Source organism: Carcharodon carcharias, chromosome 33 (genome assembly GCF_017639515.1).
Source record: "Carcharodon carcharias isolate sCarCar2 chromosome 33, sCarCar2.pri, whole genome shotgun sequence".
Lineage (NCBI taxonomy): Eukaryota > Metazoa > Chordata > Chondrichthyes > Lamniformes > Lamnidae > Carcharodon > Carcharodon carcharias.
In genome coordinates this window covers 20,778,139-20,803,428 of record NC_054499.1, presented here as the reverse complement: position 1 = coordinate 20,803,428, position 25,290 = coordinate 20,778,139, and the positions used below count along the sequence as shown (strand labels likewise).

At 42.9% G+C, this 25,290-nt stretch overlaps 1 protein-coding gene across 2 annotated transcripts in view; it reads left to right on the top strand.

Moving 5' to 3' along the window:
* LOC121272297 (misshapen-like kinase 1) overlaps positions 1-25,290 on the top strand; it is a 276,034-nt gene that overhangs the window by 225,232 nt on the left and 25,512 nt on the right. For both annotated transcript variants that reach the window (XM_041178877.1, XM_041178876.1), the window contains 5 exons: positions 1,148-1,323; positions 2,494-2,620; positions 11,630-11,773; positions 16,144-16,252; positions 18,490-18,657. In XM_041178877.1, the coding sequence (XP_041034811.1) occupies positions 1,148-1,323; positions 2,494-2,620; positions 11,630-11,773; positions 16,144-16,252; positions 18,490-18,657 (724 nt within the window). The remainder of the gene's footprint in view (positions 1-1,147; positions 1,324-2,493; positions 2,621-11,629; positions 11,774-16,143; positions 16,253-18,489; positions 18,658-25,290) is intronic.

The following is a 25,290-nucleotide window of genomic DNA, read 5'->3' as shown; positions in this document are numbered from 1 at the left end:
ATTCGTATACTTTGGATCATGTTCATCTCAAGTTGAGCTTGGCTTGACTTTCAGCTTTAATCTCTCTCCTCGTTCACCTACATACAATTACCACACCAATGCAGCGTCAATGAGGTTAAAGTAGCTCAGGATAATGGTGAAAGAGACCGAGGAGTCTTGTTCAATGTATCTGACCAATGCAGAGAAGCAACCTGGAAAGCCAAGATGACAGAATATGGTCACAAAAAGGATTAAACGCTACAGTGCTCTGATCAGACGACAACTTGAATACCATGTCCACTTCTGATCTTTGTGACACAAGGGAACCTTTCGAGTGTTGGAGCTAATGCAGAGAAAAGTCTCATGGCTGATCAGATAGCGTCAAAGATCTGAGTTGTGAAGCAGCATAGAGGTTTCCAGTATGGAAGGAGGCCAACCGGCCCGTCATGCTTATGCTAGCTCTTAGAAAGAGCTATCCAATTAGTCACACTCCCTTGCTCTTAATCCCAATTCTGCAATATTTTTCCGATTATTTATGCAAAACAGTCAAAAATTGTGGGCTTTACAAAAGGAGAAAGATGGTCTTATAGGGTATGGAAGATAGTTAATGAAATGGAAAGGGTATATTGGGGATATTGAAATCAAATCGAGAGTCAGGTTCACAGACATTGGGAAATTCTTCTTGTACACAGTGATCAATATTCTGAACTCACAATTAGAGCAGTGGAGACCGCTTTCCTGGATTTAAGAAGAAATTTAATACTGCAAAAGAGATCTTTCCGGGTGGATGAACTTAGTTTGCAAACACTGAACCTGTTCATATTGGAATAACTATGCATAGCTATTGGGTGGGGTGAAAGAATCAATCAGCTGGGTGGTTTTTACATGTAACAATGCTTCTTCATATTGTCATTTTCATTAAGGGACTTCAACAGAGAAAATATTTCTGTTAAGGTTCCTTTTGAGTTTATGGAAATCACATTATTGTTTTTGTTTGCTTGGCATATTCACAGTAAAAAACCTCTTTGTCTTAAAACATGTGTAAAATCAAGCAGTTTTCTTCATTTAAAGAAGGAACAGGCTCACTTGTCACTGTTAATACCTTGTGTTTTACATGGATTTTGCTGTTTTAACTACCAAATTGTGAGAATTTGATGTGTCCCTAAAGGATATGCTGAACCTGGGGAAAGAGATCCGGTCAGACGAGCTGCCCAAACCACCAGTTAAAGTGATGGACTACTCTTCCTCAAGTGAGGATTCTGGAAGCAGTGATGACGATGAAGAGGAAGGAGAAAATGAACATCAAGACGAGAATCTGTCCAGCTCTGATGGTTCCAGGTCAGGGTGGGTATTTCATATTATCCAGACTGAAGTGGCTGTCTCATCTCATTAGCACTGTCTAGTTTGCTGGACAAGTGAGATCAGGCCACAAAATTTGGCAATATGAGAAAAGGTGTGCCTTACTGGGAATTGCAGCAGTGGAATTGATGCAATGCTTACCAGAAAGCAAGCTGCTGTGTTAAAAGCTCACAGATTGGTAGCATGGTGCAACCTGTACTTATACTCCCTGGCGAGGGATGTTGTCCTTATAATGAGCAACCTCACCCTGTCCAGTCCCACCCGTTGTCAGCTGATTTGGGTGAGACGGCCGACTAATGCAGACAGACATGAGTGAAGAGAAACATGTGCAAACCTGAAATGATAAAGAAAGAATGCTGCAAACTCACAGCAGCTTACTTCACAACTCTGCGGAGAAAAGAGAGCTTTGGCTGTGCATTCAATGAATAACCTTCATTAGGCTATTGTTACCCAGCCCAAATTTATTCCATTCTGCTCTGAGGTAAAAATTCTATTAGTCCTGTCCAGTCCCTCAGTTAAGTGGCCATTCTTCACATGCAAGTATGGTCAAGTGTACGCCACACCCCCCTCCCCCCACCTTAGCATCGACGTGTACATTTACCAGCGCATGATGGAGATTTCATAACATAGTGGGTAATGTGACTGGACTAGTAACCCAGAGGCCCAGGCTAATGCCCTGGGTTCAAATCCCACCATGGCTGCTGGTGGAATTTATACTTAATTAATAAATTTAATTAATTAATCAAAAAAAATCTGCAATGAAAGCTAGCCTCAGTAATAGTGACCACGAAACTATCAACAATTGTTGTAAAAACCCATTTGGTTCAATAACGTATTTTAGGGAAGGAAATCTTGTATCCTTACCTGGTCTGGCCTACATGTGGTTGACTTTTAACTGCCCTTAAAGGGCAATTGATAGCAAAGCCCATATCCCATGAAAGAATAAAGGAAAAAAGAGAAAAATAGACATCCATGATGCCAGATGTTTTATCCTTGCAGATGAGCACCCTATTTTAATAAAAATGACTACTCCTTTACTGCAGTCGGATTCCAAACCCTGAAAGCAGCAACAAAAATAAATCAGTGACCTCAAAGCTACTGAAGGGAAGTTTTCCCATCACATTGATTCCTTTTATTTTGGGCTTTGTTCTTCAGACCAAGCCGTAACAAGGACGGTGACACGGACAGCATAAACACAATGGTGGTGCACGATGACGAAGAGCCTTCAGTGGTTGAAACATCCGGTAACTCCTACGGAGACGGAACAATGATTGTACAGAGGGTATGTGTGCTGCATGGTGTCTTTCTGCTTCCTCAGGTTGAAGGTCAGAAAATTGTACATTGCAGTGGGGGTGCTGCAGTCCATTGGAACATCAAACGCTTGTAGCCATGTCCTGATGAGAATTCCTTCTCTTTCCCATCCCCGTTTCAGTCAGTTTCTGATGTCTACTCCACCATGCAGAAAGCAACAGAGTAGCTGGAATCATCCCATTTTCACTATTGAACATTTCCTGTTTGCTATCCTGCGGTGGGATGAGTAGAGTTCTGGTACCTGTTTGCCAGCCCTTTGCAAGAGGATCAGAGGGAAAAGGGAATCATTAAGCCAGCCAGAGCTTTCTGCAGATTTTAAGACTGTTTAGAAGTGGGGAAATATTAGAAATGTGGAGGTGCAGTTATTTAAAAAGTTGCATACCTAAAAGGGCACATTCTGCAATCATCGGTCTTAAGTTGGGAACCTGTTTTGATGTAAGCACAGGTCAGAGATGGCATTATAAAGTGGCATGGTTCACCAACCAACTCTTCCACCTAGCAAGCTCCATACTAGTAGTGTATGATCACTGAAGAAACCCAAAGAGTAGCACGGTAAGGAAAATTATATGGAAACATGTTGGATATACATTGGATATTCTCTCGAGTCCACAACTGGTAATTCCTGTGTTTCCCAAAACACAAGTTTTTTTTTAGGTGCTGATGCGAGAAATGTTGACATCAGGAGAACCCGTTGCTTCTCTCCAAATAGCATCAGGAGACATGCCTGTCTCAGCTGTAATGTTTTACTTGAAAGGTGACCCTTCTGACAATGCATCTTTAGTTGCCAAAGTTAACCCATGACTTCAAGGTGAAAGTGCCACCAATTGACCTGAGCTGACGTCTAGTACCAATCATAACATTGTATCCTGTATCACATCACCTCTATTGCAATGCTTCTCGGACTTCCTTTGTTTGAAGGATCCCTTTTCCAATGGATTACTAATCATTATTAGCATCATTATGGAAAAGGACAAAGAATAGGAGTAAAAGTTCTAAATTGAGGAAGAGGAGTGTGAAATATTAGATACAATAAGCTTAATTAGAGAGGAAGTACAGGAGGACTGGCATCCTTGAAGGTGGATAAATCGTCAGGGCCGGATGGATTGTATCTCAGGTTGTTAAAGGAAGCCAGGGAGGAAATAGCGGATGCCTTGAGGATCATTTTCCAATCCTCACTAGGTACACGCAAGGTGACAGAGAATTGGAGGCCTGCGAACATTGTACCAATATTTAAAAAGGGTGCGGGGGATAGGCCAGAAAATTATAGGCTGGTCCATCTGACTTCAGTGGTGGACAAATTATTAAAAACAACTCTGAGAGACAGGATCAGCTGTCACTTAAAAAAGCACAGATTGATCAGGGATAGTCAGCATGGGCTTTGTTTGGGGAAGATTGTGTCTTACTAACTTAGTAGAATTTTTTGAGGAAGGAACAAGGAGGATTGATGAGGGTAGTGCAGTGGATGTGGTCTGCATGGATTTTAGTAAGGCATTTGACAAGGTCCCACATGGCAGACTGGTCAGAAAAGTGAGTCCCATGGGATACAGGGGAAGGTGGTGAGTTGAATCCAAGATTGGCTCAGTGACAGGAAACAAAGGTTAATAGTAAATAGATGTTTGTGCGAATGTAAAGCAGTTTCCAGTGACATTCCACTAGGCTCAGTGTTGGGACCCTTGCTGTTTGTTGTATATATTAATGATTTGGACTTAAATGTGGGAGGCATGATTGAGAAATTTGCAGATGACACAAAATTTGGCCATGTAGTTGATAGTGAAGAGGATAGCTGTTGTCTCCAGAATGATATCAATGGTTTGATTGAGTGGGCAGAAAAGTGGCAAATGGAATTCAATCTGGATAAGTGTGAGGTAATGCATTTGGGGAGGGCAAACAAAGCAAGGGAATACTCAATAAACAGAATTATATTGAGGGGGGTTTCAGGAAGTGAGAGACCTTGGAGTGCATGTTCACAGGTCCCTGAAGGTGGCAGGACAGGTGGATAAGGTGGTAAAGAAAGCATGTGGAATGTTTTCCTTTATTGGGTGAGCTGTAGAATACAAAAACAGGGATGTAATGATGGAACTGTATAAAACGCTGGTTAGGCCACAGCTGGAATTTTGTATACAGTTCTGGCCACCATACTACAGCACCACATAACTGCTCTGGAGAGAGTGCAGAGGAGATTTACAAGAATGTTGCCAGGGCTTGAAAATTGCAGCTTTGAAGAAAGATTGGATAGGCTGGGGTTGTTTTCCTTAGAACAGAGGAGGCTGAGGGGTGACATCATTGAGGTGTGCAAAATTATGAGGGGCCTGGATAAGGTAGACAGGAATGACCTGCTTCCCCTAGCTGAGGGCTCAATTACCAGGGGGCATAGATTTAAGGTGATTCGTAAAAGGATTAGAGAGGACATGAGGAAAACCTTTTTCACCCAGAGGGTGGTGGGCATCTGGAATTCACTGCCTAAGTTGGTGGTTGAGGCTGAAACCCTAAACTCGTTTAAAGGATCTGCATCTGCAGTACTGTAACCTGCAAGGCTACGGACCAGGTGCTGGAAAGTGGGATTAAAATGAGCTGCTAGTTTCGTTTTTACTCTTTATTTTGGCCGGCGCAGACACGATGGACTGAATGGCCCCTTCCTACGCCATAACTTTTCTATGGTTCTGTGAACCTCCCCATCTAAAATATAATACCAAATAATACTCAGAACATGAAAGTGCTTCATGCAAAAAGTCTTTTAATAATGGCCTGGCACTTCCATGGAGTGGCAAGTCAGATTGCCACTCCACTCCTACTTACTTACCTCAAAATGAATCCACTCCTTTCTCACCCGACATTCCGACTCGGGCCAGGCACGAACTGTGTAGTGCAGCGGGTTCCCGAGGGCAGCTAAGTCCGAGGTAAGGAAGCCATGCCCCCCCCCCCCCCACCCCGGGCCTTTTTTTTTAACAGCACTGGCTGCCATAAAGCAGGTACGTTTAAAGGTCCAGCCACTTTTGAGAAGCCAGGGAGAAGGCAAGTTTGTAAGGTAAGTGGGTAGGATTGAGGATGGTCATTGGGGGGTCGGATGCACAGAGCAGGGGGTTTGGGAAGGTGGGAGGGGAGGGGGCATCCTATGTGGGGGTCGGGGGTGGGTTAGCGCTATAGTTAACAAAGGAGTTAGAAGCGGTTTTAATTCTTCTAACTTTTTCTGGGTAACTATCCTGATAAGACAGTAGGAACCATCTGATGTTTGCAATTTATATTGTACTTTCGGATGGTTCCCATTGCAGGGCAATTTCCCAATGGAATTTTGAACTTCCTGGGCAATTGCCATGCAATCCTTACCTGCGGGCTTCCGGGCCGGGGTGGGGAGTGGTCCTCCAGCATGTCTTTGAGATGAATCCCAGTGACAGCGTTCTGTAGCCCTGAAGTTACAGGCCGAAGCTTTTTCTAAAGCAGGTTATTTACTGATGGATATCAATGAGACGTGTGTCCCTGTTTCTCACAGTATTGCAGAATTGTTATAGCACAGAAGGAGGCCATTCGGCCCATCATGTCTGTATCGGCTCTCTGAATGGGCAATTTGATTAGTGCCATTCTCCTGCCTTCTCCCCATAACCCTGCAGATTGTTTCTTTTTGAATAATCATTTAATTTCCCCGGAATGCCCCAATTGAACCTGCTTCCACCAAGCTCTCAGGTAGTGCATTCCAGACCCTAACCACTTGCTGTGTGGAAAAAATTGTTTCTATTATCGCTTTTGCCAATGATTTTAAATGTGTGCCCTCTCGATCCTTGCGTGGGTGGGAACAGCTTCCCCCTGTCTGCTCTGTCCAGGCCCCTCATGATTTGAAATACTTCCAACAAATCTCCTCTCAGCCGCCTTCTCTCCAAGGACTGCAAGTAGAGCAATCTAGTCAGAAGGAAAAGAGTCCCAACTTCTCCAATCAACCTTCATCCCTGGAACCATTCTTTTGAACCTCTTCTGCATTTTCTCCAATGCCTTCACATCCTTCCTAAAATGCGGCTGTCATACTTAAAAAATTTAAAACTAGATTTCACCTCTCTTGATCGGAGCTGATCCTGGTTCTTGGTTACTACAGTTTTACCCAGTGATCCTTTGGCTGCTCTGCGAGCTCCTCTGTGCATGCTCCTCCCCTAGGTGAGACAGCCAGACCACTTGGCATTTCACTTGTGGCATCTGCATGCAGCTCCCACTTCTCACCAAGCCCATCTCTGGCTGCTGCTTAATAGTTTTGAGGATCCCCCTCTTGGAAAGTCTCTACGGACTCCCAGGGGTCCGGGAACCACTGGTACGCACATGATTATTGTGTAATAAGAAATCTATTTTTACAGCCTATATGCATGATATATTAGACAGATTACTGGCTGTATTCAACTTAGCCATTCTGCTGACGTCCATAAATGAATGAGATTTGTACTTGATTTATTACCCCCTCAGAGCTGCTGGATGGAATTACTCCCTTGTGCTTCTGTGCCAGCTACCTAATCTTTTGTAATATGTATTCCTCTGCTCATATCAGAAAAGAAATTTGGTTCCATTTTCTGTAGGTTGATTCTCACCATTTGATGTTTATAATATGTTTGGTTGCCCATGACTTACTGATGTCTGCAGTCTCACACTCTCCCTAAAAAAGTATCAGGGAGTGGAAGTACTTAATGCTCGTTGATCCCTTTTTGTCGCATGGGGAGGTCAAGACTGCTTATTAAGTAGCGTATCAGTCATCTTGTTTGGGGCATAGAGTTTAAAACTGGGCATGATTAATATAAGACAGTCACTAATACATCCAACGGGGGCATTCAGGAGCATCTTCTTTACCCAGAGAGTGGTTAGAATGTGGAATGAACTACCACAAAAAACAGTTAAGACTAGTAGCATAGTGGGAAGCATTAAGGGGAGGCCAGCACAGAAGGAGGCCATTCGACCCTTAGAGTCCGTGCTGGTTCTCAGTAGAGCAACCTAGTCAGTTCTACTCCCATGCACTCTTCCTGTAACCCTGAATTTTTATTTCCCTCAAGTGCTCATCCCGTTTCCTTTTGAAATCATTTAATCCGCTTCCACTACCTCTTGTTGGGAGAATCTAGAACTAGGAGGCACAGTTCTAAAAAATAAGGGGTCTCCCATTTAAAAGTAGAGATAAGGAGGAATTTCCTATCTCAGGGTCATTAGCCTTTGGAATTCTCTTTCACAGAGAGGACTGTGGAGGCATTGAATATATTCAAGGCTGAGTTAGACAAATTTTTGACCTACAAGGGAGTCGGTTTAAGGCGGGCAGGCAGCACAATGGCGTTAAGGCACCATTCAGATCACCCATGGTCTTATTGAATGGTGGAACAGGCTTGATGGGCTGAATGACCACCTCCTCCAATAACTTATCTTGTAGGCAGACATTACCCCTCGCTGTGTAAAACATTTTTCCTTCGATCTTCCCTGTACCTCTTGCCCCAAACTTTAAATCTGTGTCCCTTAGTCCTTTTACCATCAGCTTTTCTTTGTCTAATTTGTCTAACCCTGTTGCAATCTGGTACACCTCTATCAGATCTCCCCAACACCTTCTGAGTCCTTGGAGAATGACCCCAGCTTCTCCAAGCTAACCGTGTAGCTAAATTTCCTCATAGAATCATAGAACGGTTACAGCACAGAACCATTTACAGATCTTCCCTAAAATGTGGTGGCCAAAACTAGCTGTAATAGTTAAAAGCAACTCTTCTGTTGAAGAGTCATACGGACTTGAAACGTTAACTGTGTTCCTCTCCGCAGATGCTGTCAGACCTGCTGAGTTTTTTCAGGTATTTTTATTTTTGTTTTAGCTGTAATAATTGTAGCCTAAAGAGAGTTTCTGCTTCTGTTTCTGCTTTCGTTGTGTCAGCATCACTGTCTAATCCACTAACATTTATGGAAGTTCAGTCTAACTTTCCTGCTTTTGGAATCAATACCTCTGTTTATGAAGCCCAAGATCCCGTAAATTTTGCTAATTGCTCTCTCAGTATGTCCAGTCACCTTCAAAGATCCATGCACATGAACCTCAAGGTCCCTCTACCCCTACAGATTCTTTAGAGCTGTGCCATTAATATCTGTTGCCTCTGCCTATACCTTCTGCAAAAATGTATCACCATCTGCCACTTGTTTGCCCGTTCTGGTAGCCTATCCTTGTCCTGTGCAGATGCTTGGTACCACCCTCACTGTTTACCACACCTCCAAATTTGGTATGATCAGCAAATTTTGGAATTTTACTCTGTAATCCAATAACCAAGTCATTTATGTATATACAGAAAAAAACAGGGTCCTAGCACTGACCACTGGGAAACAACATTGTCTACCATCCTCTGGTACTCAGAACAACTATTTTTAACAACTTGCTGTTTTTTGTCCTTAATCCAATTTCTCATACTAGTTAACAGCCCATGAGCCTCAATTTTGTTAACCAACCTTTTATTTATCCAAATAGTCTCTTGAAATCTATGTAAACAACATTCCCTGCTTTCTCTGTTCAACAAAAAATTCAATTAGATTAGCCAAGCATGATCTGCCTTTTAACAAATCTCTGCTGGCTCTCCTTAAATAGCTTGCACCTCTCCAAGTGCCAGCTAACTTTTTCTTCCTCCCTGTTCATAGTTTCCAAAATCCCACCCATCACGGATGTTAAACTGCCCGGTGTGTAATTATGTGGAATGTCCTTGCATCATTTCTCAAACATTTTCCACTTACTAACTCTCTGGACCTTATCTTGGGAAGATTAAAAAAATATGGTGAGCCCTTCCACTATCTCTCCCCTTACTTCACAATCTGGAATGCAGGCCATTTGGGCCTGCCGACTTATCCCTCCAAGCATGGCCAGCTTTTCCAGTACATCCTGCCTATCAATTTTCAACCTTCCTATTACTTTTGCCATCTCCACAGCCACTAATATTTTGCCAGCATCCTCTTCCTCGGTAATCACAGACACAAAGCACCGTAGACTTGTCCTGTGGCTCTAACCATATGTCACCCTCTTTGTCCCGAATAGGCCCCACTCCACCTCTTGCTACTTGTTTAACAAGTTACATGCCAGGAGAAGATTTTTGGGTTGCCTTTTACGATAACTGCCATTCTATTCTCATATTCTCTTTGCCAGGCTTATTTTCCTCTTCACTTCCCCTGTCAAGTTATTGTATTTGGCCTGATTCTCGCTTGAAGAATTCACCTCACACCCTCTTTTTATTTCATCATATTCTCTGCCTCCCTCATCATCCAAGGATGCTTGGCTTTGGTTTCGCTACCTTTCCATCTTGTTGTTCTTAGCCTGTACCTGAAACATCTCTTCCTTAAAGATCATGCATGGTTCTCCAGGTTTTCCTGTTAAACTTTGGTTCCATTTCACCCTGGCTCGATCTCCTCCCATCCCATTGGTTCCACGCTCTTCCATAGAAGTTCCACTTTAGACTATTCTTTGCTCTTCTCCAGCACTAAGCTGAACCTTAGTTCAAGTGTTGCCCAAGTGCTCCCCACATACCCTGGGTCCACTTAGCCCACCACATTCACCAGCACCAGATCCAGCAATGCCTCCTGCCTGGTTGGACCAAGAACATACTGGTCAGGGAATTGTCCCAAACACATTTCAGAGATTCCACCCTCTCCTTTCCCTTCACTCTATCCCAATCAATATTTGGATAATTGAAGTTCCCCAGTTTATAGCTCTTGCACAGTTCTGTGACTTCCCTGCAAATTTGCTCCTCTGTCACTTGCTCACTATTTGGAGGTCTGTAGAATACCCCACCAACTTGATCATATCCTTCTGCTTCTCAACTGTAACCAAATCGATTCTATATTTTGCCTCCTCAAGGACATCCCCTCTTTCCAACACTACAATGTCTTCCCTTATTGGTACTGCCACCCCACCTTCCCTTTTCCTTCCCTAGCTCTCCTGGACATATTGTATCATGAATATAAGTGGCCAGTCCCCACCATTTTCAAGCCTTATTTTCGTTGAGATGAAGTTGCTGCTCTGGAGCATGGGCTAACTGTGGATGGCCAGTTTCTGTGACGTAGACTCTTACGTAATTTTGTAATTATATAATTTTGATCACAATGTTTCTGAATGCGTTGAACGCAGTTTAATGTAAAAAAAATTCCAGGATTTCTGGAATAGTCTCTTTGATTTCTAATTTTGTGGATCAAAAATTGCCATCAACTTTATGTAGTTAACCAACCAGATTGATGTCATCTCTGGGAAGGGACAGAAAAAGGTATGTTTAATATGGGTTTTATTATTCAAATGGTGAGTAAACTACATGGCGCAGCCAAGTGTAAAAATAAACACTTCAGCAAGAACTGTAATGATTTAAGCTAATTTTACACAATGTAGTCTTGAGGTGAAGTGGAATTCGAGGGTGGGATAACAGCATCACATTTCAGTTCCCTAATGTCTACCTTTATTTTGATGTTGCCATGATCAGCTTCTGCATCCATATTTATCATGGAAACTGTTTAACAATTTGATACCACCCTCCACTGACAGGATGGGGTAATTACAGTGTGACAAGTTTACATAGTTTTCCATTATAAATGTGGATATTTAGAACTTCTCCAGGGCAATTGGGGATGGGCAATAAATGCTGCCTTGCCAATGATACCCACCTTCCATGAATGAATGAACGAATAATGAAAGAAAGAAATCAGTAAGGAACTAACGCTTGACTTAAAAGAACTTAAGGGCTACTAGTGGAATTGCCACTCTTGGCACCCATGATGTAAGTAGTTCTTAGTCCTCGGTCTGTTTTCTATTTATGCAATGCGATCAACTCTGGTTTTTCTCCAGTAATTATTTTAGTAAATGGAATAGGCATATGTGGTGGAATGAAATTTAGAATGTTATTTAAATTCTGGGAATGATTTTCATACATTTTGCTCAGAACTGGTGGTTTACTTAAACAACAGTTTAAAGAGAAGCTACAAGCAGCTGTGAAGCTGCATGATATGTAAGATTTGTCTTTTTCCACAGACGCCTGAGGAGGAACGAGGGGTCCATCATCCAGACAGCAATGGTTTCACGAGTCATGTTAACCTGCCCGATTTAGTGCGGCAGAGTCATTCCCCGACTGATCCCAAAGGGCCTAACTCTCAGCAGGACGATAGTATAGCAGAGGTGAGTAATGCTGTAATCTAACTGTGGCCCACCCTGCGTTCTTGTCAAATTCTGACAGTCAGAACCTCTTTGCTGCATGTAGAGATGTGTTTTGTTTGAATGTACATACGCTGCATGCATATCGCATGTTGACACTTTCCTAATTCCTTCTCCCTTCATTTGTCTCTTGTCCTCTCCTGAAGCCTTTTTGGAGGATGTTCTGTAGGCTTTAGTAACCCTCCCAAACCCTGTGCTCAAAATAGTCTTCATGTGATCAGAGGCAAGTGAATACAAATGGGCAGTCCTTTGTTGAGTGTACTCTCTGGATAATGGCAGTACTGGCAAAGTTACATTGACTGCCCCACCTCCTACTTGCCTTCCTGAAGTGATTGATTATAATTGAGTGGCTCACTGGGCTGCTTCAGATGGCATTGAGGGTTGACCACAAGGAGACATCAAAGCCCAACCTGATTCTTTTGTCACCCAGCACATCTAAGAGCAGAAAAGGTGGAGAGATCAAACACAGATATTCAAAATCACCAAGAGTTTTGATGGAATAAATGAGGAGAAACTGTTTCCAGTAGCAAAAGGGTAGGGATTCAGAGGGCACAGATTTAATGTGATTTACAAAAGCATCAGAGTGATGAGAAATTTCTTTCTGCAGCAAGTTCTTATGACCTGGAATACACTCCCTAAAAAGGTGGTGGAAGCAGATTCAATAGTAATTTTTGAGAGATTTGGACAAATATTGACTTGGAAATATTTGTCAGGCTATAGGAATTTGTTAGCTCTATCAAAGAGCCAGTGTAGGAACAATGGGCTGAATGGCTTCCTTCTGTGCTCTGATTCCAATGTCTGCACACCCACAGAGGGCATTGAACGAAAATCTTAATAGTTCAGAGTTAGTGAGGCGCACATCTCAACAATGCCCAACTATTCACTAATTCAGTAAGACTGGAGATGGAACCTGGAATTTGCCTGTATGACTTAATGGAAGCAGTAGACTGCGCAATAGGGAAGCCATGCAGGACTCTAAACATTTATGCCGAATCTCAAAGCAGGATTCATTCTGGAATAGGGAAGGTTGCAGTTCAGGCTTAAATCAGCTTTTGGTTACTCCGCATTCTCCTAAACTGCTAGTATGAAACATATCCAACTTGGAGAAATTTAGTTCATCATGTGGAATGTCAATAAAATGATATTTCCTTCGAAGTCAAAATTGGGCATTCGGATGTTTGAGGGAACATCCTGAATTCACATGGCTCAATGCGCTTCTGCTCCTTTTCATGTCACAATACTGCGAAACCAGTTTATATAACCAGCAATGAAGTATACATAAAAGCATTAAATGGTCACGTGCCCTCAATTGAAAGTACTGCTTGTATCTCTCTGCCATCCATCTGTTTTCCACATTTATGCAGTGATACCTTTTTTCTGGATCAACTACTTCCCATGCTGAATTGTGCAGTATATAAAATGCTTATTGTTGAAACAATTGATGGTATATTTAATCTCCATAATGTTCTGGGATTGACAGCCTTCAAGTTAAGGGATGATAAGTATGTTCATGCTAGAGATCTGAACCAGTGACCAGATGAGAAATTTTGCCTTGAGATAACACTGAAGGCGAAAACGTTGTATGGGCTTTATCCTACGCATTTAATATACAACTCAGGAGATAAATTCGACTTGTCGTCCATCCTTTCCCAAAATAGCAATTGCCACTTTTAACATCATTGCCGGGCAGAAATGGGATTTATTTGAATTTTACCTCAGTGCGCCATGCTTCAAAAGTAAGATGTGTATTTAAAGTAGGAGAAAATCCTGGGGTGATGTATTTAAAGCATGGGATCAGGAGAAAATTCTGGGGAGAGGTGCAGATTGGCACTTCGATCTTGTGCAGGATAGCTCATGCCCCACTGTAATGTTAAGAATGCTCAAAGGAGGCAACCATTTAACTCCTCGAGCATGTTCTGCCATTCAATGCGATCATGGCTGATTTGTAACCAAACTCCATGTACTCGTCCCTGTTATGACGCAGCAGACGATGTGTGCCAGGTGGATCAAATCCATAGTGATCCCACTATCACAACGTCTTTGCAATTTGCACTTATTTTGAAATGCATACATTGAATTTAGAAGTAATAAGTCCACCGAGACCTTTAGAGATTTTTTAAAAACTAAATTAACATATTTATTAACAAAGGAAAAGATGTCAAGCACATACATAAGATTCCAGTTAATCAATACTATAGCAAATACTAAAATTCCTACCTAACCTGACTCCCAAAGATATCCTCTTGTAAGGCAACAGTCCCAAATAGATTTTAAAGTAAAAAACAGGCCAGCACAATTATCACCTTTAAGGGCTGGATGCAGTAAACTCATGCAGACATGGCTGGAGGCTGTTAAGCCAGATGTTACAGGGCCCCTCTCAACCTAGCCTTTCATTCTCCCTTATATACGTTTTCTCTCTTTTTAATCTGTAAATCCCATTGTCCCGTGTGTCTTTAAAAATGTACTTTCCCAAAATATAAAACTTCCATGGCGCCAATAACTTTTGGGAAAAATAAACACACTGCCTGGCCTTATCTTGTTAGATGTAAACATCTTACTATCCCTTTGAAATTCAAACTGTCCCGATTTATCTAAAAATGCATATTCTTCTCACGCCTTGTATTCTAAAACTTCAGCCATGTTTACGTATTTAACATTTCTCTGCCAAGTTTCCTTTTGATGAGTCAAAGCCTCCAGACCAACTGTCTCCAATTCAATTAAATCACGCACGCACATACATACACACGCGCAAGGAGGAACAATCCAAACCCCACTATTAACCTACTTTTATGATAAATCACAATAATATTATAAAAATTATAATACCTTTGTAACAGCGACATATCCCTTAATACTGTGGTCAACAAAAACCTCAGATTTAAAATACCTAGGGCAGGATCTTCCGGTCGGCAAGCAGGGGCGGGGCCCGCTCGCCGAGGCGTAAAATGAGGCAGGGTGACGTCGGGCAGGCGTCCCGACTTCACCACGTGTCATTTAGATGGTCAGCCGACTCAGCTGTGTGCCCGCAGAACTGTCAACAGCCACTTAAGGCCTTTAAAAAAGTAATTAAGGTAATTAATGGATCTGCCCATTCAACCTTAACGTTGGCGGGCATGCGAGGAGGCCAGGTGGCCTTTAGAAAATGGATGAAACTTCATCCACAGGCGGGATGAAGTTTCATGAGGGATTTAAAAATGTAAGAATATTTCAAAATAAAAGAAATGGGACATGTCCCAACTCATGTGACAGTGTCACATGAGGGACATGGCAGCAAAATTTTTTTCTCAGCTTTACTTAAAGTTTAACATCTGAGCCGATCTCCCTGAGGCAGCACTTAGCCTCAGGGAGACCTGTGCGCTCTTTCATGCGCATGTGCTAAAGAGCACACTCCCGGCCGATGGAATCCCCCCCAACCCCCTCCCGCACAGGGAGCGAATAGTGCTTCCTGGCGGACATCACTCTGGGTGGGCCTTAATTGGCCCATCCATGTAAAATGGCAGCGCGCCCCCGACTGGGGGCGCCGATTGGGAACTCAGTCACCCGTGTCCACTGTCACACATACTCCCTGACGGGGGAAAATGTTGTCCCTAGTATCAGTTGCTGTTTGTGGAAAAGTTGTAAACTTCTGCCGTCCTTTTATGCGTAGAATTAATTCCTAACTTCACCTCAGAAAGGCCCAGCTATTAATTATTAGGCTATGTCCCCCTATGTAAAATTCCCCAACCAGTGAAAATAGTTCCTATCTACCCTACCAGTTACCCAAACTGAGTAACCTTTGACTGCTGGCTAAGGCTCAGTAAACAGTTTTATGATTTTGTATGTTTTTGTCATTGTTCTTAAAACTTCCATTAATTTTTTTGATTCTTTCATGGGATGCAGGCATTGCTGACTAGTAATTGCCCTTGAGAAGTTGGTGGTGAGTTGCCTTCTTGAACTGCTGCAGTCCATATGCTGTAGGTACACTCACAGTGCTGTTAGGGAAGCAGTTCCAGGATTGTGACCTAGCGTGATGGAATGGCAATCTATTTCCAAGTCAGGATGGTGGGTGACTTGGAGGAGAACATGCAGGTGGTGGTGTACCCATGCACCTTTAGTGTAAATGTATGCATAATGTTATATACATAATGTAACTGTAGGACCATAGCCTGGAGGTTTGGATATATTTTCCAAAGTATCATTTTTCTTACTGTGGGAAAAGAGTAGGACTAATTGCTAGCTCTTTTCAGGGAGTCTGCACAGGCATATTGGGCCGAATGGCCTCTTGTGCTGTACAATCCTGTAATTTGTATGTTACCATGGCCAGTTTTGTGCAACAGTGTGCCTTATCGTTACAGTTTCAGTCAAGAGGCCTTGTGAAGTCGCCTGGCAAGTCATCTTTTACTACCTTTGTTGATCTTGGAATGTACCAGATGGACGCTGGTGGGGAAACAATACAAATTAGTGGTGAGTACTGAAACACAGAAACCATACGGAACCTGGCCTTTGCTACGTAGGAGGAAAGCTGAGATGTCAGCCTTCCATTGCTTGTATATTGCCTGCGTGACAATCTCTGCACCCTGTTGAATTTTCAAAATTCTCATCCTTATTTTCAAATTCAGCCCCTTTAACGTAGTGAAACATCGCGAGTTGTTCCACAGGAAGGTTATCACATGACATTTGACACCAAGTCACATGAGATATTAGGACAAGTGACCAAATGCATGGTCAAAGGTTTGAATGAGTATCTTATAGGAGGAGAGAGCGCGGGGGAGATTGGTTTAGGAAGGGAATTCGGGAGCTTTTAGGACCTAGCCACCTGAAGGCATGGCCACCAGCGGTGGGCAAAGGAAATTGGGAGGTGGAAATTGCAAGTGGCCCAAATTGGAGGAGCACAGAGGTGTCAGAGGGTTGGTGTAAATCACAGGTAGAGAGGTGCTGAGCAGTAGAGAGATTTGAAAACAGTGACAAGAATTTTAAAATTGTGGTGTTGCTGGACTAGCCAAGTTGTAGATGGGTAATGGAGGGCAGAGAACTTCATAGCTTTTGGCACTTTGTTACAGAGTTTTTAGTAAAATTGTATTTTTCAATAAAAGTTTCCATGCATGGTGTATTTTATCAGTGAGCTCACCCATCAATTCCTGCAGGTATCAGAATAGGAAGAGAAAAGGAATGATTGTTTTTTTTTTCCCTACTCACTCATCCATCTCGGTTCAGATCTGCTACCTTGCCGCCACTGGTTCCAAACCTTTATCAGTGCAACACATGGGAATAGATCAGGAAGCTGAGCAGATGGCTTGGTCCTTGCCACATCTGTAAATTCCTTGGTTAACCAGCCAGTCACTGATGCACAGTACCTGAAGACTGACAAATAGAGTGATAGTCTAATAGTTGTCTTGGGGTAGGCCTCAGATGACAGATAAACTTTATCTAAATGCCACCAACCTCAACAGACATTTTGCATCTTGAAACTTTTCATACTAAAAGACTAAAACAATGTTTTTGTCAGACGTTGGTTAGAACTTTCATCTGATTAGTCCATAACGCTGTTAGAACATATTTGTCTAATCAGAAAGCTCAGTGCCTGAGTGGACCTCTTGTAAACCATACAAGACTGCCCTAAAAAGACACTACTATTATATAAATAGATTGAAAGGTGTGGTGGTGAGTGGAATTTTAAATGAAATGATTACTAGTAGTTCCCAAATGCTGAAGCCTTTGGGAGGCTCCCTGCCCCTTGCTCACTTTCCCTCCTTCCTGCCCTATCCTACTATCCCTTTGTTGTGTGTTGCAGCTGACATTGGGCAAAACTGCCCATTAAGTTATGACCTCATTGATGGATTATCTTGCAGTATGAATGTCAAATTACAGGACTTAAATCTGCAATGGATTGTTAGGAAGTAACTTTGGAAATAACTGTAAATCAACTCGGAGTCTAGTCCACATTACGTATTAATTGGGACAGATCAGAGTTTTGATGAGTTTATGATGCAGAGATCTTCTGATGTGGTTCTTGGAATAATTCAGATTCTTGTGTTTCTGTCTTGTAAACTGCGCCTGTCTAATGTTGATCCAATGCGTGCTGTGGTTGTTGAAGCCTAATTAATACCAGGTTTAGTGGGAACCAGTTAGCTTAAAATCATGGAGCATTATGGTTGGAAAGGTGACTCTGTGCAGTTGATACAGTTGATGTTGGTCATTATTTTGGGGGTGGGGGGTTTAACGGTAAGGACAAGTTATCCTCCATGCAAGTAATAGAGACATTAAAATCAAATAATTCAGATTTCTTGTGCCCCAGGAAGTCCCAGATACTGTCCTGTATGTGGGTAACCTTACCTGTAAATTTATCCAAGAATATATTTTTCTGTCTAATTTTGGCCTCCTCCTGAAACCATTGACTCTTGTTGAGGCACCAAGGTTGATACCTGAAAATGGCCTCACTGAGGGCTCCTGATCCTGACTGTCCCAGTGTCAGGGAGTGACGATTGGAGTGCAACCAGTTCCATGAACAGTGAGTTCCTTCTGTCCACTTTCCAGTGAGCAGCAGAAAGCGTCACTGACGGAGTCCTCATTGCTCTCTTTGGAGGGTGTAAATGCAGTGCAGGCCAGAAAGATGGTGTGAAGGGATTTGGAGCAGGAGGGGATTAAGTTTGCTGATCCACAATTAACCATGATGGCTGGCTTGCTTTTTTTTTTGCTCCTAGGTTTAAGTATCAGTGACGTGAGCCGATTAAACCAGCTGAAATATGAGGACAGGAAGTGCTCAGTGGTGAACGTCAATCCAGCCAACACACGTCCACACAGTGATACGCCAGAAATACGCAAATACAAGAAGCGTTTTAATTCTGAAATACTTTGTGCTGCTTTGTGGGGTCAGTAACAAAAATGTTATTTGATTAAACCAGTTAGTCATAACTTAAAATTATGGAACATTATGGTTGGAAAGATGATTCTGTCCAGTTGATACAGTTGATGTTGGTTATTAAGGTACTGTGCTGGCCTCCACCCTGTGCTGCGGAAATTGTCTATTTACATTGATTTACGCAGACGTATCAAGTTAAAACATAATGGAAAAGGTGCACTGTTGTAGTAAGATATTAAATAGTGTAGAAAATTAAATCTAGAAAATTACTTCAAGCTGGGACAAGGACACACGGAAGAGTCATTTGGACTCGAAATGTTAACTCCGTTTGTGTCTCCACAGATGCTGTCAGACCTGATTTTTTTCAGCATTTTCTGTTTTTTATTTCAGATTCCCAGCATCCACAGTACATTGCTTTTATACAAGGAGACACAGGCTTAACTAGGGAAGGACATTTAATTGTGTGTGAGGAAGGGCCTTCCTGTCAGTGATTAGCATATGATGGCGCAGTGGTATTGTCACTGGGCTAGTAATACAGGGAACAAAAACAAAAATACCTGGAAAAGCTCAGGAGGTCTGACAGCATCTGCAGAGAGGGATAAAGTTGATGTTTCAAGTCCGTAAGACCCTTCATCTTTTATCTTAGTAATACAGGGACCCAAGGTAATGCACTAGGGATCTGGGTTCAAATCCCAACATGGCAGATGGTGGAATTTGAATTCACTAAAAACAAAATCTGGAATTAAAAGCCTGATGGTGACCCTGAAACCTTTGTCGATTGTTGTAAAAACCCATCTGGTTCATTAATGTCCTTTAGGAAATCTGTTGCCCTGACCTGGACTGGTCTACATGTGACAGGAATGTGGTTGACTCTTAAAATGCCCTCTGAAATGGCCGAGCCAGCCACTCAGTTGTAACAAATTGCTACAAAGTCACAAAAAAGGAATGAAACCAAACAGGCCACCTGGCATTGACCTAGGCACTGGAAACGACAATGGCAATCTCTGCTGACGCTGCAAAGTCCTCCTTAGTGACATCTGGGGCTTTGGCTAGTGCCAAAATTGGGAGAACTGTCTCACAGCCTAGTCAAGCAACAGCCTGACATAGTCATCCTCACAGAATCATACCTTACAGATAATGTCCCAGACACCACCATCACCATCCCTGGGTATGTCCTGTCCCACCGGCAGGGCAGACCCAGCAGAGGTGGCGGCACAGTGGTATACAGTCGGGAGGGAGTTGCCCTGGGAGTCCTCAACATCGACTCCGGACCCCATGAAGTCTCATGGCATCAGGTCAAACATGGGCTAGGAAACATCCTCCCTCAGCTGATGAATCAGTGCTCCTCCATGTTAAACACCAGTTGGAGGAAGCACTGATGATGGCAAGGGCACAGAATGTACTCTGGTTGTCCATCACCAAGAGTGACTCAGTAGCATTGCTACTGGCCAAGCCCTAAATGTCATAGCTGCTAGACTGAGTCTGCGGCAAGTGGTGAGGGAACCAACAAGAGGGAAAAACATACTTGACCTCATCCTCACCAACCTGCCTGCTGCAGACATGAATGGTGGACAATTAAACAACTCACTGGAGGAGGAGGCTCCACAATGATGGAGGAGCCTAGCACATCAGTGCAAGAGATAAAGCTGAAGCATTTGTGACAATCTTCAGCCAGAAGTGCCGAGTGGATGATCCATCTCGGCCTCCTTCGAAGGTCCCCAGCCTCACAGATGCCAGTCTTCAGCCAATTCGATTCACTGTATGTGATATCAAGAAACGGCTGAAGGCACTGGATAGTGTAAAGGCTATACGTCCAGACAGTATTCCGGCAATAATACTGAAGACTTATGCTCCAGAACTTACCACGTCCATCGCCAAGCTGTTCCAGTACAGCTACAACACTGGCATCTACCCGGCTGTGTGGAAAATTGCCCAGGTATATCCTGTACACAAAAAGCAGGACAAATCCAACCTGGCCAATTACCACCCCATCAGTCTACTCTCCATCATCAATGAAGTAATGGAAGGGGTCATCAACAGTGCTATCAAGCGGCACTTACTTAGCAATAACTTGCTCATTGATGCCCAGTTTGGGTTCTGCCAGGACCACTCAGCTCCTGACCTCATTACAGCCTTGGTTCAAACTTGGATAAAACAGCTGAGCTCCCGAGGTGAGGTGAGAGTGACTGCCCTTGACATCAAGGCCGCATTTGACAGAGTGTGGCATCAAGGAGCCCTAGCAAAACTGGAGCCAACAGGAATCAGGGAAAATTCTGTGCTGGTTGGAGTCATACCTAGCACAAAGGAAATGGTTGTGGTTGTTGGAGGTCAGTCATCTGAGCTCCAGGACATCACTGCAGGAGTTCCTCAGGGTATTGTCCTAGGCCCAACCATCTTCAGCTGCTTCATCAATGACTTTCCATCATAGGTCGGAAGTGGGGATGTTCAGCACCATTCGCGGCTCCTCAGACACTGAAGCAGTCCATGTCCAAATGCAGCAAGACCTGGACAATATCCAGGCTTGGGCTGACAAATGGCAAGTAACATTCACGCCACACAAGTGTCAGGCAATGACCATCCCCAACATGAGAGAATCCAACTATCGCTCCTTGACATTCAATGGCATTATCACTGAATCCTCCACAATCAGCACCCTGGCCATTACCATTGACCAGAAACTGAACTGGACTAGCCATATAAATACTGTGTCTACAAGAACAGGTCAGAGGCTAGGAATCATGTAATGTGTAACTCACCATCTGACTCCCCCAAGCCTGCCCACCATCTACAAGGCACAAGTCAAGAGTGTGATGGAATACTCCCCACTTGCCTGGATGAGTACAGCTTCCTTAACACTCAAGAAGCTTGACACCAACCAGGACAAAGCAGCCCGCTTGATTGGCACCATATCCACAAACATTCACTCCCTCCATACCAACAGCAGTGTGTACCATCTACAAGATGCACTACAGGAACTCACCAAGGCTCCTTTGACAGCACCTTTCAAACCCACAACCACTACCAGCTAGAAGGACAAGGGCAACAGACACATGGGAACACCATCACCTGGAAGTTCCCCTCCTAGTCACTCACCATCCTAACTTGGAAATATATCGCTGTTCCTTCACGATCAAAATCCTGGAACTCCCTCCCTAACAGCACTGTGGGTGTACCCACGTCACATGGACTGCAGCGGTTCAAGAAAGCAGCTCACCACCATCTTCTCAACGACATTTAGGGATGGGCAAAAAATGCTGGCCCAGCCAGTGAAGCCCAGAATTCATGAATGAATAAAAAATATGAATGCACTTCCAAGAAGAACAATAGAGCTGAAAACTTTGGAATCAATTAAGAAATAACAAGCTGTTATATTGGAGGGACTTAGGGAATTTGCATAGAATCTGCAGCACAAAATTTGGCCTAACAGCCCATTCCACTGTTTATGCTCCACGGGAGCCTTCTCCCATCATACTTCAGCTCACCTGATTATCAAATCTATGTGGGTGATGGACTAAGATTTGCTGAATGGCTGACTTCATCCCGAAATATCTTACAATTTTGTGATGACTGGTGTAATCCAGCCTCAATAATGAGCATGACCCATGGGGATTAAGGAAGAGCTGCTGATTTTACAGCTGGTTTCTGGCAGGGCTCTTTGATGAGTTTAATTACATTCATATTTAGTATTTGAAGGATTGGGTTGCCTTGTAAAGTGATCTTGTCATTGTAATGCGAACTTATGCCAGGTTTTGCTGTAATTCACGTCAGTCACACTGTAGCATAAGCTCTTTTCTGATTTCCAAACCTTGATTCAATTTGTTCAACAATATGAAGTCTCTTTCCGCTCTACAATCTGGTACAAGTGTCACAGCTGTAGCTCCTGTACAGATCTGTACGGCAGTTTGTGTCACACTTACAGTTGGCATGTTTCCAATGTACAGTCTAGCTCAGTATCTCTTCCAAGCTGGGTCCTCCCCAACCCCTCGGATTAAAGATGGCTGCATATAGTGACATCACAAGTCCTGATCAGGATGGGGACAATTGTGTTATTTTCCTTATCAAATCACAACTGGATAATGCATGGGTGAAGTGACGAGGATTAATTTCACACACACAGTTTGTATGGCGTAACTATTATCCACTCAGTTTGCTCAGAAAATTGCCTAGATTTTATCAGAAGCTCTGCTTTAGTTTTGGTCGTAAGAACATTAGAAACAGGTGCAGGACAAGACTGTCAATCCTACTCAGCCATTCAGTATGATCATGGTTGATCTTGGGCTTTAAATCTCCTTTCCCACTCACTCCCCATATCTCTTGATTCCCTGAGAGACCAAAAGTCTATCTGACTTTCAGTGGTGGGGTTTTCAGTTCCATCTGGGGTAGAGAATTCCAAACAGTCACAACCCTTTGAGAAATAAATTTCTCCTCGTCTCAGTCCTAAATGATCAGCACCTTATTCTGAAACTGTGCCCCCTTATTCTAGACTCCCCAGCCAGGGGAAACAATGACTCAGTATCTACCCTCTGAAGCTCTTTCATTATCTTGAACCTTTCAGTGTGATCACCTCTAGTTCTTCAAAACTCCGAAGAATATAGACACAATATATTCAGTCTCTCATCATGACAAACATTCTTGTCCTGTGAACCACTCTAGTGAACCTTCGCTGCACTGACTCCATTGCAAGTATATTGTTTCTTAAATATAGAGACCAAAATTGCACACAGTATTCCAGGTGTGGTCTCACCAAAGCTCTGTACAATTAGAACAAGACTTCTTTATTTTTGTACTCCCGTCCCCTTGCAATAAAGGCCAACATGCCATTTGCCTTCCTAATTGATTGCTGTTCCCGCAAGCTAACATTTTTGTGTTTCTTGTAGGAGTACCCCCAAGTCTTCCTGAACATCAACATTCACAAATTTGATGCCTTTTTAAAAAAAAACTTTTCCTATTTTTTGCAAAGTATATAACCTCACACTTCCCCACATTATATGCCACCTTGTTTCTCCACTCACTTAACCTGTCTATATCTCTTTTCAGCCTCTTTGTGTCATCCTCAAAGCTTACATTCCCACCTAACTGTATCACCAGCAAACTTGGATACATTACTTCCTGTCTCTTTGTCGAAGTTGTTAATATAGATTGCAAATAGCTGAGGCCACAGCATTGATCTTTGTGATACTGCATTAGTCACAGCCTGACAACTCTTATCTTTGTTTTCAGTTGGCAGCATACCTACTCTTGGCACATTTTTTTTGTTTCTTTCCTTGCCCCATTGCTATTCCCTTTGGCTTTGGAAGACTAACTCTTCTGTCATTCTATCTCTCATGTCTTTCACCTGATCACAGGTGTTTTAGTGCTTTAATGGATTTCACGGCCCAGGGCCAAAGCTCATTCTGTATTCTTGGCTGAGAACCCAGACATCCATTAGAGTGTTGAAACAGCTGCACCCCAGGGAAAATATTGCTTATTTGATAGCTCTGTCTCGCTGATCTCTTCTGTGATCATGTTTGTTTACACAAGATAGAGGTTTCAAGTGTGTGCTGTTTCAGCTGTTGGTACTTTAAAGGGCCTGGATGATTGACATCTTTATTGGCCTGCAGTAAAAGAGTTTTTAAGAAAGTGGAAAGTTATCAAAGAATAACTTTTTTTTTATAGCTTTTTTAATACATCCTATTGTCATTCTAGGGTTCATTATATATGGTAGGTGAATGGGAATGGAAGTGCCATTGCTTGGCATGGAGGGCATGAGGGGCCATTGGGAGTGGGTTGGAGGACTTACCTTGGCATGGGGGTACCATGAGGGGTCAGAGAGATTGTTTTGGTAAGGGGGGGCATAACATAGTCTGAGGGGGCATAGGGGTTGTTTGGGGGTGACATTCCTTGGCATAGGGGAACATGAGAGGCCATAGAGAGTGGGTAGGAGTTATAAGGTGGCATGGATGAGGCATGGAGCATGTGTGAGGGCTGGAGGGCCTTTCTGTTTTTATTATAACAGACGAATTGCAATCACCAGGAAGTGGTATTAGCAAACTGTTGGAACTGCAGTTTGATAAGTCCCCAGGTCCTGATGGATTTCATCCTCGGGTCTTAAAATAAGTTGGTTGGTGAGATAGTTGATGCATTGATTGAAATCTTCCAAATTTCACTAGGTTCGGGAAGGTTCCATTAGATTGGAAAATAGCTAATGTAACTCCTTTATTCAAAAAGAGAGCGAGACAGAAAGCAGATAGCTATAGGTTAGTTGGCTTAACATCTGTCATCGGGCAATGTTAGAAGCTATTATTAAAGACATAATTGGGTACTTGGATAAATTCAAGGTAATCAGGCAGTCAACAAGGTTTTGTGAAAGGGAAATCATGCTTAACCAATCTTTTGGAGTTATTTGAAGAAATAACAGGTGCTGTGGATAAAGGGGAACCAGTGGATGTACTGTACTTAATTTCCAGAAGGCATTCGATAAGGTGCCACATCAAAAGTTATTGTGAAAAATTAAAGCTCATGATGTCGTGGGTAACATATTGGCATGGATCGAAGATTGGCTAGCTAACAGGAAGCAGAGAGTAGGCATAAATGGATCATTTTCTAGTTGGCAGGATGAGACAAGTGGTGTGCCACAAGGATCAGTGTTGGAGCCCCAACTCTT